This window comes from Lepisosteus platostomus, chromosome 11, assembly GCF_059453375.1.
Source record: "Lepisosteus platostomus isolate fLepPlt1 chromosome 11, fLepPlt1.hap1, whole genome shotgun sequence".
Classification (NCBI taxonomy): domain Eukaryota; kingdom Metazoa; phylum Chordata; class Actinopteri; order Semionotiformes; family Lepisosteidae; genus Lepisosteus; species Lepisosteus platostomus.
The window spans coordinates 6,681,496-6,697,202 of NC_142621.1; the positions used below are offsets into that span (position 1 = coordinate 6,681,496).

Genomic DNA, 15,707 nt, shown 5'->3' on the forward strand with positions numbered 1-15,707 from the left:
ATCCGAATATAGTACAGTACATGGAAGCTCAACTTTCTGCTCCTTATTTGTACGATACAGTGTTCAGACACAACAGGGTTATTAACTGTATTGTACATCCAGTAAAATGCAAAGCATGCACTGTCAAATAATTTTTGAAATACTTAAGTAGTTTAAGTAGTTTTAATCATCAAAAAAACATGCGTTTCAGGGTCTTCAGATAGTAAATCAGCTATAAAACATTGTCAAGAGTAAGCCATTCTCTAGCCACAGTTTTTTTTTTCAGTTCTACTTAGTTCTACTTTCCTTTTAGTACTGCGAGGCAGACATAACCCAAGTTATTTAAACCATCTGTTGCAGCAATGTACCTTCTGTATGTGATGTTCACAAATCAGTGCTGGATGAAAGCTGAAATAATTTTACAGTTTGATTAAGGTGGACGATGCATGGCTCTTCTCCGAATGATGCATTTTGGAACTTGGAGTAATCACAGATTCTTTTAATTTATTCTTGTTGAGACCCAATCAAATTCAACATATTTGTGGATATCCTGTCTATCTTTTCATCTTAATATTTTTCTTATTAAAAAAAAAAGATCTGCAAAACGGCCTTAAGTGTCATGGAGATGGGAAGCAGGCCTCAATTTTTAACGTACCCTTTAAAGTTTTTATTAATCTTAACATGGCTACTAATCTTGCAGTGCATTTTGTACTGTAAGTACACCATGACAATAATCAAGTCTGAGTTTCAAATCTTCACATAATATACTGATGTTTCCTACTTTATTTTTGATTTCATACTATTTAAACTTTAATGCTGAACAGTGACAGGTCATATTGACACTGAAGTAGTGATGGAAATGTACATTGTGTCATAATGAGTATATTGTTGGATGAGCTATTCAGTAGGTTAGTGAGGGTCAGATGAGTGAGGCTGGACTAAAAACTTTAATCCCTGGTGACAAGAGGCAAAAAAGCAGCATCATTACTGTGTAAGAATAATATGTACCAACTGGAGCAGCAAATTGTTTATTAAATTTAATAGCTTAGCACCAAATGTAATTTTCTTAAGCAGCATCTACTGTATGTGTTTTCTGAGCACTTAGAGTAACCAAGCTAAGAGCTTCTTGGCATTAGTTTCACAATGAACAGCAAATTGAGCTCCCACTTCCAACAAGTACTTATGTTAATGCCATTAAGTGTTAAAATGGCCACATGCTTTTAATTAGATATTTTATTCTGAACTCTCAAGTGACCTTTAAATACAAACGGACAGTGTTTTAGTAAAGTATAAATCTGAAATTAAGCAACATTAACTCATATCTCTTCAACATTATGTCCTAGGCTGGAACAGGAATTTATGCATTCACTTTTCTTTCATTCAGACATATTTTGCATCACCAAATTTTTACCAAAGGTACACAATTCATCGTAAATCTCATTTGTGTTTCTATAAATGTCTAGATCTTCTCCTAAATTGTCGACGAGACATTATATCCTTGCAGCACTGACTGGAATCTTTAATAATGTTTCAATGAACAGCAAAAAAGAAAGTTTATCTTCATTACGACACAATTCTTCCACTTCAGCCTCAAATTAAGTGATTCTCAGTCAGGTGGCAGCATGAGACCTTTTCCACCATCTTTCCTCTTTCCACTCAGACTGTTTCACATCTTCCTAATGACTGTGACTGCCTTGACTGATCATAACTTTAGAGCTCCTACCATGCAATGGCTTTAGTACGGTCACTGCATAATATTTACTAATGACTTCCACAGAGCTGCACAAGTTAAAAGAACAATGAATTGCAAACCAAGAGTCTCTAATTATAAGCACATAGCCTGTATGCTTATTTCCATTTCATTAATATACATGGGATAAAAAATATAAGACCAAGGTTTAAGAAAGCAAAAGCAGAAATATTATTGTATGATGACCAGAAGTACTACATTAAGCCCATTAAATGATTTCACACAGTTTATTAGTTCATAAGCTATAAAGAAGTGTGCTAGTTTAAGTTTTGTTGAAGCAATTAAGTTGCTTTCACACACAAAGTGGTAAAGCAGGAGAAAAAAAGGAATATATACAGTATAGGAACAAGTAATATGTTTATTCCATGCTGAAAAAAGAAGAAAGAAAACACAACAATTCGGCCTGACATATATACAGTATAGGCATGTGTATCTTACAGTGATGTAAAAAGACAGGACACCCCCTTAAGATTCTATAGTTTTACAGTACATATTAAGACACATCTGACCTTTGCCTAGTCCTCATCAAGTCCTAACAGTAGATAAATATAACCACATGTGTCAAATAACACAAATTGTACTTTGTCATTATTTATTAGACACAAACGTCAGCCAACATTCAGTAGCCTTGTGTAAAAAAGATTCAGTAATGCATGGAACCCTCTTTAGCATAAATAACTTGAATTAAACGTTTCCAGTAAGAGCTCCCCGTATTCTTATAAAACTTGGACAAGAATGTGCTTGTTCAATGGTTTCTGAGCCTTAGATGTCTTCTAAGGGTCATCTAGGATCATGGTGATCTATATAAAACCCTGTTTCATTGGTAAAGAGGACTTTGGCTGCACTATTGCTGAGTCCACACTTAGTCCATTCTCCAACATACTGACAGCAGATGGCACAAATACACTGGTCTCTTTCTACAGTATGCAGTCTATATGGTTCTGTTCTGTTTTTCTTTCTTGATTTTTACTAGATTTGACATTCAACACTTTCATTTATCTCATCACCTGTGCCTAATCAACACTCACTAATGAGGTGATTTAATTCAACAGTCAAAGTCACTTGAGTTTGTCACAATCACTCATGAATGATCAATTAATTAATCACAATGATGTCAAAAACATGTTATCAATATCCAAAACCTGCATATTGTTTTCTAAAAGCATAAAGGCATAGAACAACATGTTTGATGCTCAGTACATATAGTATGTTTGCATGTACTGTATACATCTGAAGTAATTAAGCATACTTTTCTAAACCACATTGCACATCTACAGCTCCAATACTTTTACTGAACCACTGAACATGTTATTTGTGTTGGTGCAAATACTGCATATTACAAAATGTTCATCTGAATTTCTGTAAGGCTTACATAAACAACAGCATGGAAATGACTAAACAAAAGCAATATTGTACAACTGGAATGCTTCTATTGACTCCTGTATTAGCAGGCCTATATACCCCCTTTTACACAATAATCTAATTACAAAAAGTAAGAACTATTAGTTTTTTCAGCCTCCTTAGCCCTTGCCCCACTCAACCCCATCCGATTAAATTAAAACAGAGTGAATTACAGCACCTTTTTCACAGACCAGTTTTTCTGGTGCTGAAACCTTGCAAAAATACAAAATGCACTGCAGAAATGCAGCATCTTTTAGACCTAGCAGAAATGTGTCATCCAAGAGCCAATCATCCAAAGTTTGGAAGCCTTTATTACCTGATGCATTCAAGCCTGATTACCAAGTTTTATTTACTCTCACGTTCGTTATCTTACTTTATCCTGAGGTTTTAAGAAAAGAAAGGGATCTACTAAATTTTCCATCACTGTGCAGATTAATTTTTGCACAAAGAATTTGTCTGCAGATGAGGTGACGTGAATGGTGTCAAGCTCTGTCTAGGCAGTAGTCATTACAACATCTAAACCTTGCATTAGACTAACCACTAAAACATTATCTTGTTTGCCTACAACATATAGAATTTAAAAACAGGTGCAACTTTGAGTTTGATACACTATACACAAAGGTAAAAAGACTAAAGTTCAAGCAAGAAATTAAGCCTTGTGCAACCCTGGCAGTGGTCTCAGGCAGAATATTTTTTTTAATACAAACGTCCCTTCTCCAGAACAAAATCTTTGTCACAATCCATCCAGTTATGATGCTGTTATTGCCAGCTGTTTTCCATAGTAAGAATGGTACTTGGCTACTTTGAAACCAGTGATCGATGTGTCATTTATCTGACATAGACAGAAACAGTAATAACACAGATTTAGAAATTATTGATAGTGGTTTAACATTTCTCTGAAATACGTCCACAAAGACCTTTAAAATAGACATGGATCTGTGTAACATTTAAAACAAATGTCACTTAAAATGCAGATTGCAGCTTAATACTACCAGATGGCAAATAAACTGAAACCGTATGTCTCATTTCATGACTAAGATGCTACGTCGCGAATTGAGAGAGATGCAGCCTTTCATGCAGTCGTGACTCACCACACAGCCAGTGGAGTCCAGCTTGCGGTCAGAGATGCAGCGAAAGTTCCTGCTGCAGCCACCGTTGTCTTTGGAGCAGTCCCTTACAGGCCCGAAGGAGTCCAGCAGGACCTCCAAACTGTCGAAAGCTGAAGAGATCATCAGCTCTTCCCTGGAAAGCACAACAGCAAGGGGACTCAGGATAACCCAGCTCAGAGCAAACGCACACGTTCCTTACTGTGTTACAAATACAGATAAAACAAACGTGCCTCTTCCATGGTAACAGTTTGAGGAAAAAAACATTTGTTAAAACTTTAGAAAAATCACATTTTCTATGACGTGCCCTTTTTGTAATAACCTTGCCCTAAGACATCTGTTCAGAAAAATATAATTATGCCTTACATTTAATAGACTCATATTGTCATATATGTCAAACATATTGCTTTTAAACATAAACAGTAAATCGTGCTGTTTAAGAGACAGAGTGCACACCATTCTTAATTGGATAGTGCGTATGTTGAATGTGAAGTAAAGAAGGTAGACTGCTGGGAGAACTGTTGAAACATCAAAGAAAAATCCACTACTGGGATAAAACAGGCCTTGAAAAACAAAAGGATGGTACCCTTTTGAAAGCAATATTTTCTTTTCCTTGTGTTGTACAAGTCTTTTATTTCATTACATTTTCTTTTGAAAAGTGATTGTATCTAACCATTCTTCTTTTATCACAGGCCATACACTCATCTGCATATATTTAGACAAGTACAGTAGTTAGCTCACCCAATAGACCAAGCACTTCATTACAGTAAGCTAAAGCAAGTGGAGTACGGCTCGCACTTCATTTTTCTTTTCAGTTGACTAACTTTTTAAAGAAGCTATTCATCAAGCTATTCACTTTTCTCACAGCATATATTAATCTTCAGATAGTCTTATCTTGTCACTCTTAAAAAAAAGCCTATAAATGATCTAAATGTTTTATAGAAATGTCCCAATTCTCTGTTGAAACCTATAGGCTTTCATAAGGTGTAACCTTTGCTTTAACTTTCTTTTTGCAGGTGGTTCAACATATTTGTGCATCACATTAAAAAAAAATAACCAAATGACAAACTGTTTTACCTTGCAAATCATCAATGATTGGTAGTCGTGTCTACAAAAGAATGGAATAGACTGCCAGATACTGCACTTGTGAAGGCTATGGATTCACAAGTACTATTTGCAATACAATCTGTATCAAAGGAACAGATGCTTTAAAAATAAATTAAAAACAGTGTTTAGAATTGCCACGTACTTTAGTTAAGAATTAAATTTGTGAACAGTAATCAAAAGCAAACTATCAAGCCTTTGTTCAAAATCACCTGGACTTAGTCCCATTCCTAAAGTGTTTACAGGGTTTGGTTATACGTTTGTCATATTTTATAAGTAATTACACTGCATTTCTAAAGTAGTCAAAGCTTTATCTTTATATTAGAAAATAAATGACCAGTTAGATTTGTAATTATACTTGAACACCCTGCAACCATGTAAACTGTACACCATAAAGATTAGCAAAAATATTTTATAAAAAGATTTTGCTATAAAAGTTTAATTTTCATGCATATTTAGTAGATGACTTAATAACGTACAAGGTATAAATACATCATTATATAGTAATTTGTTTTTTAAAATGTAATTGTATTTATGTACACATAAACAGTTTATTCCATTGAAGCACATCCATGTCCCTGTCAAAGATGAACTTGCTTCCAGCTGTATTCCAGCATTTAAATCAGTGTGAAATACAGCATAAAGAAGAGTGAAATATGTACTTTTGCTGGTGGAACAACACTAACAAAAAGAAACAATGACTTTCGACCAAGGAAATTGTATTAGGCAGTTCATGAAGCAAATATACTAAAGGAGTATAAGATGCCGAAATACCACAGTATCATACAATTCAACTGAATTACATTGCTCTCTCCCTCAGCGTCTTTATACATTGTATTCCCAAGCTTTTGAATGGTACTTTATACTGTAGATATTGAATCATTAAAAATGCGAGAAATTATTTTCAATATTTCACAGAAGTGTATATTTATAAATATATCAGTCCAAACCATTTAATTTATTTCTGAACAATAAACCACATAAAAAAAACTCATCTTGGTCGCTATCAGATTTTTTCTACACTGTACAATATATGGTAGAATGATTTGCAGATGTGCAAATATGAATGTGATCATGGCAATTGTTCATGTGTTAATTTTTGTAATAACTTTGCCCTAGGGCATCAGTTTAGAAAAACATAGCTATGCCTTACATTTAAAAAACTCATATTTTCAAAATACGTAAAATATATTGGTTTTCAACATAAATACTATTATTCATAGTAAATCTCGCTGTTCAAGAGATGGAGTGCACACCATTCTGAATTGCTTAGTAGGCGCGTTGGATGTGAAATGAAGAAGATCGACCACAGGGAGCATCAAAGGTTTAATGATAATTCACTAATGGAATAAAACAAGCCTTGAAAAACAAAGAATGGTACCCTTAGTTTTGATAGTAATAATTTCTTTTTTTGTGTGTGTTGTACATGCACGTTTCTTTGGAGAAGTGATTTTATCCTTCTTTCTAATCATTCTTTTTTATAGGAGGTCCACACTGAAAAAAGAAAGATAACCAAAACGATTTTTCACTGTGAGGTCTTTTCCAAGAGTGCCTACTTGAAATGCTAAAATTATTTATCTAAATGAATAGTGTATGTGTTCCACAACAGGGTATTTGCGATACAATAAAGTGCAATTCATTGCATGTAAAAAATTGTAAGCCTTCAAACAGCATAAAAGCTGCAAAATTCATATAGACAACTATTGATTTTAAGCTTTACCTCAGCAATTTTAGAACATAATCTCCACATCATATTATAGTTAATATAATCAATGAACTCAAGGTTAAAACCATGCTACCATTTTTGATTAATTTTACTGTTGATTTAAAAAAGGTTCCATGTAAGCCAATTACACATACAGTACATACTGCACTTCTACAACATTTTGGCAATTATGAAATGTAGGAAAACAAGAAAGTCCTGTAAATTGATTTTGCATCTCTGCCACTTTGATGGGCAATCATTTGCTACTGAGTCATTTCTAAACTAATGGTGTGGGTATGAATTCAAAATAAGTTCCATTTAAATAAATTGTTACATCTTACATCTAGGGTATTTTATTTGCAGTACAGGTATTTTTGCATCCGGGATAAGGAGACCTTCTGCAACTTCTGAGTAGTCCTAAGGTACTATCATGTTCGCTCATTTTCATTCCAGTTAAGCTCTAAATGTGGTTTTAATTGATCTGCTAGATTGTTTAGACCTTTGGTTAACGTGTTTCTGCTGTCAGTCGCAAGTTTCACAAATATCCCACTTCAAGGTTACAGTTTCCAACAACTTCAGCACATACTGTAGGAGTTTAAGAAGCTTTTACATTGAGTAAAAGCTGCTTAAACACCTACAGTACCTGTATAACGTGATGTTGTTGAAACTTGTTCTTGCAGTATCATTGACTAAACAGGTAATACTGGGCATTAACAGGGACAAAGGGCGATTGACAATGTGTCAGACACTCTACACCATGATGTTTTCACAATGGACCAATTATTTAAATTACAGAAGATAGAAGTGTTTGGGCACTATAAGCACATAATAAATACCCAGGTCCTGATGATATCCTACTAACTGTAAATTCAATGTTATACAGCATATAATCCAATGGCATTACGCAACAGAAGCGCAAGACAAGGGTTGTACCCATTGGAAGGGGGGATGCTAATAAAATGCCCATCCATAAGACAGCAGGGAATTGACGCAACATACCCAAGTAATTATAGACTAATACGGCAGACTTGTGTTACATGTAAGGTTATGGAAACAATAACTAGAACTAAATTAGAGGATTGTTTGTTATGGAAATAAGATTTTGAAAAGTTAGGTCATGCCTAGACAGCTTGTTAGAGTTCCTTAAATTAGTAACTACTGTAATGGATACACACGTATGTATGGTGCATTTAGATTTTCAGAAGGCTTTTAACAAGAGTCTCTCACAAAACAATAATTCTCAGATAACAGGTATAAGGCATTCAGGAATACGTGTGTGCTTGAAATAAGAACTGGTTAAATATTACACGGAGAGGACAGATAAGTGGTAAATGCTCAAACTCAATTAGTGGAGAACCACAGGGATCTGTACTAGGCCCTCTGCTCTACATACTGTAGATCTACTTTCTGGTATAGTACAACTAGTCACATTTATAGATTATACCAAAATAGGAGGATAAGTAAACATTTTAGAAGCAGCAAATTAAATTTGAAAAAAGAATTAGAAAACAGTGGGAAAGCACCTGACAGATGACATTTAATGTAGATGCATGTAGGTTGCATGTACAGTATTTAGATTTAATGTAAGTGCATGCAGCTAGCAAACTACTGTATAAACAGAGTTGGAAACACTGAGCTTGAAGTATAAAAAAGCTGTACTAGTTTATGTTTATGTTACACTTATATCTTCTAGACAATGTGGGGAAGAATTTAAAAAGGAAAGTGAAAATTTAATTTTAGAACACAGGTAAAAGAGTAGCATTTAAATCAAGGGATACTATGTTCAAACTGGAGACTGTAATGTACCAGTAAGACCTCACTTACAATACTGAGCACGTTATAGAAAAAGATGTTCCTCCTCTGGAATCAGTCCAAAGAACCAACTAAATTCCAGGGCTTAAGGGAAGGTCCTACAGTGACAGGCTGAAGGAACTCAACCTTTTTAACCTTGAGCAGGGAAGACTATGAGGGACTACATACAAGTATTCAAAACACTCAGGTCAACCCAGTGGGCTTATTCAGGATGAACAATGAACAACAAATACAAAAGAGAACTACTTTATTTCAAAGTATATATAAAATCAAAAACTGAAGGCATTTCTTTATTCAAAGTGTTGTGGGAAACTGATCCCCTCTCTTCCTTCAAGAAAAGGAAACAAAACTCCAATTAGCTACTAACCACCAAATGGATGGGCTGAGTGGTGTCCTTCTCATTTGTAACTCTTACATTTCAGACAACACACTTGATAGAGAGCAGCTTTGAAACTCAGAAACTGGTAGAGGGTTCATACCAACTTCCAATTTATAACACCCATTTGATCATTTTGAAAGATGAAAAGAAAAAGCACATTTGCACCAGCGATCGTGATGTAATTTAACCTGCGATTCAAAATTTGGCCGAAGCAAAAACCAGTTGATACTGTACTTCCTAATGAAAGCCGCGAATCTGTAGAATGTCTCCCATTGTTAGAATGTCAAAGAGACTTTGTTGCTGTCTTACTCTAAGACACAAAAGGGTGTCCTTTTGCCCGTACCTGTATATCCGGCAGAAAAACTATACAGTGTGCACAATGCACTGTATAGATCTGTTATAAAGCACAAGTGAGTAGACTGAGTATCAAGATGTGTTTTTAATCACTGAGCTGTTAAAACAGTATTGGTGGTATGTAGCCAGTTATGCGAGTCATTTAACAATGACAACTGCTGTCAATGTAATAGCACTCCTTTACCCTGTGATTTGCAATGCATTAAGCATACCCACGCACATCCTCTTTCACTGTTAGCTTCATCAAGCAATAGACAACCTATTGTATACAATACTGGCCTAATTTCTGTCTAAAAAAAAAAAAGAGCTTAATGTATAGATAATTTTCTTCGCATTAAAAAGTAACCTATTTTTTTTTATTGGCCTCTGATTTTCTTCAGAAAATCACAGCAATTTGAAACATCTTTACTCATTTGTGCAGTTGTTTACCATCAATTTCTTTCATACAAGAGTTTCCTTTAATGCATAGAAGTAAACAAAAGACAAACAGCCAGGAGATATTGTGTTTCACCAATATAATGGGAAAAAAAATCACTTACTCCTCACTATCAGCCACTTGGTAAAGTCAGTCTTTTATACCTGTTTTAGAGAGGATAAATCCAGAATTAAGAAAAAAAAATCAAACAAAAATCATTCACTGAGCCAATTATTCTGCTGGAAAAAGAAAATATAGATTTACAGATATTCTGTTTTTCTGTAAAGCGATTGACTGAATTTGGATTCATTTCCAAACCTATTGTATTTCCCCTGTGAACTGCAGAAGGTAACAGGAGACAAAAAGACTAATAAATATGCACTGGCACAAGCTTGAGTAATTTGCTGCCTTGTGCGTGATATATTTCATGCACTGGGAGCAGAATTTCTATTCTGTCCTTTCCTTTCACCTGATGTGCTCGTTGAAATGTTTCAGCATTTATTGTTCTACGGTGCGAACCTTTAATTCCAGAAGGTTATAGTTTGTGTTCTATAGCACACAATCCACCCTGCTCAAAAACAAAATTGAACCAGAAGGAAAACCTTTATCTCTTGAAGCGAACAGCACCAGGAGATAGTGAGGTGAGGACTGGAGCACATTTGCTAGCATAACTTACAGTTTAACACATAATGAAGAAGAATTTAAGCGGGGGGTTCTTTAAATCTCACCTGTCTGGACTTATAAAAAAATCCACAGAATGCAATCAATGTAATAAGTAGAGAAGGAGACTTTCGGGCATGGTGTCATGACAGAAATAAAAAAAGCACAAAAGAAGAGGAAACAGAACATCAATAAATGATAGACTGTAAAAAAGACCTGTTTTACAAACTGTTCAGGGAAAAGATTAGAGTACCTTTGGTCTGAATTCCAGCAGAGAATCAAATGTTGGAAGTTGTACAAATTAATATCAGTACCGGAATAAAAAGGTAATATTATATTGAAATGGAAAATACAATGACTCCTCCTGGGAATGGGAGAGAGTGGGTAAGATTGCCCTCAGGGGAGCTCAAAGCATGTCATTCCATCATCTATTATTGAGGTAGAAAAACAGAAATGTGCATGAAATGAAATCCAGAAAACAGAGATGATGTCAGACAGTCGTCATTAAAATTAGCAACAGACTTCCAAAGACACCATGACAGAGGCAGATGAATCTAAAGAGTGTGCAGCAAAATGCAATAAATACTGTTTTATTACATAAATAATACTTATTTGCACTATATACTGGGTTTTGTTCCAGGATTTCACTGACATGCCAGTCACTCCAATATTCATTTATGCAGTGGGTTAATGATGTTACAGAAAATATTATAAGGATATGTATTTTTATTGGATTAATATGAACATTAAATTTACAGGATTATATTTATATTAAAAGCAGATACAAAAAAATAAAACAGTGTTGTTGGGTCACAACAAATATGAGCATGCTAATAGTTCTACAAATTAATACCCCCTCAGGGTAAAACACAAAACAAGAAATATCCTTGAGGAAGTTTAATGATATTTGAGCTTTTTACATTAAGTGAAATATGGTAGTTCAGAAGCACTACTGTACCACAAAGGGTTACTATGCCATTTGGAAGGCAGTAAATATGAATAAATAGAGCTGCCAGATCAGCCTTTAGTATCACAAACACAGCAAACCAACACAACGTTTTATAGCACAAAGTGGAATGCACATGTACATTTTCTGGTTGTCAGCTACAGCAATTGGCAGGGGAGTCATTATATTGTTATACTGAATAATTACTCTGTAGAGTGGACTCAGTACAGGGCAGCAACATTGCAACAAGCATAAAAGCTCAAGGATGACTTACTGTAATTTATAACATAATAGGAATCTGATAGACAACTTTCCATTTTGCAAAAAAGCACCTTACTTTGTAGGCCCTATGACACCAGCAATACTTTTGTTTTCTAATGTTTTATTCAACAGACCACAATACAGTCAATTACTGCTATGAAAACAGGTCCACTCAGACGCGTTCTTTTTTTGCAGACTTGTGTCCAAAAATGTTTAAATAATTTATATCGCAATGGAAAAATTTCAGCCCTTCAGTCAAGCTCTAGGTAACGTGAAGAGGTGATGTGATAGCAGGGGATTTATGGAGATGAGTATATTTAAAGTCTAGTGGTTGTAACCCACAGGACTGGGTCCGTAAGGTCAAAGCTACCAGGATTCGCTTTGGAATGAGCCAGGGAGCTGCTGCAAGGATGAAGGAGGCATGGAGGGAGGGCTGTAAGAAAAAAACTCCAAAAGAGTGCTCAGGAGGTAAGATACTTAAATGCAGAAGAGCAGAAGTGGTTGAGATTAAAGTTAGACTTTCCCCTGTACTTCATGTAACACTATGAATGTTTGAGAAGCACATTTTTTTAGCAGGGATGACTGCTGCAGAGAACACTGTTCAGAGGAGTTGGAGAGAACCCGCTATTTCTTTTTCCTGCGTTTGGTTAGGATATTAACATGGTATTTTGCTTCTAGAAAGGTCCATGCTCAGCAGCACACTGGCAGCCTGGGACACCGCTATCAATAAAGTTACTCAGATGAACGGAGATTTTGTGTTCCTTGTCTGTTTCTCCCCTTCTTTTCTTTTTCTGTTCTTCCCTTTTGTTATCTTGAATAAAACACTATAATGTGCATCTCCGGAAGATGGTGGTGTGCTTTGTTCTGTAATTGCTTCTGTGTTTCCTCCCCCATGGGTTCCAGGTTTAAATAAATCCATTTAAAAAAAGAACTGTAAAACATGACTCAATTTAAAGTGTCAACACCCGGCAAACTATAAAGTATATCTACATTTTTCCACAGTCTCACATTGTACGCAAAGCAGCAGATGTACTCCGTTGGGAAAGTCTTTTTATTTACCTGCTCTCAAGTCTTCCCTTAAAAGAATACCGTACACATGCAAACATGACAGATGAAGGACAACAGAGTCTTCCAAATAGAATGGACATACAGTGTGTATTTTATTTGTAGTATTATTCACGACTGTAACATACAAAATTAGCAGGACAATCAGCTTGTTTTAAACAGCATAATATCTTGCAATCCATTAAAGACATGGGCCCATCATGTGCATTTGCTGTACTATAATACTACTGTAGAAGTCTCACATACTGCATCTTGAGCAAATAAAATTGGATAATATGTTAATACTGATTGGAGTCTCCACACAGCTTCAGTGGTTTTAAGGTCCACTAGGGCTTTGACCTACCCAAGCACCAGGAGTGCAAGTATAAGTTATATAAGTATAGAGTTTGAATTGGTAAGGCACAGTACAGTGGAAACGTCAGGTATAGTATAATGTCACATATTGAGCTTTCCCACATTACTAATAGTTCATGTAAAAAAAATAAAATAAAATAAAAATAACTGAAGAAATAGTAAACAATAAATAGTTTAAGTGTGTTTTGAAAAAAAGGCCAATGAATAAATGTAGAAATTTGTGATTTTATGCTAGATGAAGATGTATTTGCCAGTGATGCACACATGTTTGTGGAAATTGTAGAAAATCAGTATGGCAGTGAACACTTAGGATACTTTATCTTAATAAGGTTGTTTCTCAGGCAGTTCAAACATTTCACCGGGGTTCTGGAAATTGAGGTTATTTTTTCTTCCTAAAGTAAAGATGTCTGTAGACAAATCATTTACTCTAAATGCTTCAATTTATTCAAGAAAACATTACAATGTACTGTATTTATATATTATTGATTTCCGTGAGCCTCCGGTGCATCTTTAAATTTGTGCAGCCTAGAATTTAATAAATTCTATAGACCTAGGAAGAAAGCCATATTGTAACACTAGAAAAATAAAAACGGTTGGTAAAACGTACTGTATGTGGGAGCAATGGTCTAAATATCTAGTGCTTTCCAACAAATTTTTTCAAGTTGTGCTACTAAAAACCATTTGTAAAAGCAATACACTCAATAGAACATGGAAAAAAAAACTCTCTGGCCATGTGCAAAGCAAATATAATGCAAACTAAAAACCTACTGTAGTGAAAAAGGGACAAATTATTATTAGGTCTGATTTTATTTTCTGTTTTGATTGATTGTTTTATGTCTCCCTGTCAGATAAACTATCTGTTAAAATTCACTTTTCCTTCAATTTCTCACAGGCTTCATACACTGAATGCATTAAGGTTTGCATAGAGCATGAGCTTCTTCATTTAAAATGAGTAAATGGTACACACACTGTGTTAATCCAGACTCATCTGTTTGCATGCCCAGGAATGTCTATGTAAAAAGATTGTACAGTATAAACTCAACTCTCCCAATGGATTTCAAAGCAATGTTACTTTGAGACTGAGTTCCTGCCCTGCACAAGGAAAATGAGCATCTGAAGACATGCTGTTCTGACAGGCTGACCCATCAGAACCATTCATTTTTGACGCAATCACCACGGCGCCAGAGTTAGCGCCTACTGGATTAGCACTTCACCTGTCATTGAAGTCCAAAGTGAGAATGCAAGTGACCGCCAAAAACCTGAGACAGCCCTGGCTAACTAATGTCCACCCTGTGCTGACAGTGCTCTACTAGTCATGCACTGCTGCTTGGAGACTATATCACAATCAGCTAGAGACATCACATAGTACTGTACAGCCAACCACTAACAACCAGGCCAGAGGATTCATGTTTTCAAAGCATTACTTTACCAGCTGAGCCACACAGGAGACCTAACCATAAATTTTACTATCTGGCTTTATCTTTCTAAATCGTGAGGATTATTTAAAGCCTATGCATGAAAGTTTCTTATTTGTTAACAGCTTAATGTTGGATTGAATGTATTATAGCACTGTATGTATTGTGGTATGCCTTTTACCTGCCTGCAAAGCAAATTTCCCTTCTAGTGGCTACACTTGGATCCCAAACACCATATGCTACAGAACTGTTACATACAAGACCCATTGAGGAGTCTTGGGGATTTTTCATCCTGGTCTTGATACTTGCCAAGAAAGTGACCTTGAGGTTCAGAACAGTAAATTAAACCCAAAAGATTTTATCTCTCTAGTGAACACTACAGTCAATTTTAAGTTTTGGCACCGTCAATATAGGATATATGCTGATGCAAGGGCTCAGGCCTCCAGGCCTTAATAAGTACCAGCAAATCGTTCCTTTAATAAACACATTAAGTATGCCCATCTAACTGAATGACAACCCAGTTATATTTCTTGAAGATCTGAAAAGAAAAATTCAAATTACATCTTTTAGATGTAAATGTCAAAATTGAGAGATTAAACCATGGTCATCAAGCTCAACAAACAGCATTTCTGTAGGTGCTAAAAACTCATGATGTATAACTTTTCCAACAAAAAAGTGGAAAAGTGAAACTTACCAACCATAAGCTGTAAATCAATATTTTCTTCCACTGGCATTGACTGAATCTAAAAACATTTTTCAGTCTTTTCCTATGTTTAGAACTTAACTGTATTACCAAAACAGCATAACCTTCAGTACAACATGCAGAATGGAAGTCATGAAGTGAGTACTTTTGGGGGATGTACTGCACACTTGATATTCTACATATTATGTTAAGTGGTAGGGAAATGACAGATACATCTTGTTAATTTCATGGGAAAGTAACTACAGAAATATTTGAAGTCCAGATATTTCTGTAGTATAAGATAAGACAATTATTTAAA

At 35.2% G+C, this 15,707-nt stretch overlaps 1 protein-coding gene across 5 annotated transcripts in view; it reads right to left on the bottom strand.

The window, feature by feature from the left end:
• The window catches only part of astn1 (astrotactin 1), a 257,440-nt gene that overhangs the window by 128,878 nt on the left and 112,855 nt on the right, over positions 1-15,707 (bottom strand). For all 5 annotated transcript variants that reach the window (XM_088598148.1, XM_088598147.1, XM_088598145.1 and 2 more), the window contains one exon: positions 4,222-4,372. In XM_088598148.1, coding sequence (XP_088454274.1) covers positions 4,222-4,372 — 151 coding nt within the window. The remainder of the gene's footprint in view (positions 1-4,221; positions 4,373-15,707) is intronic.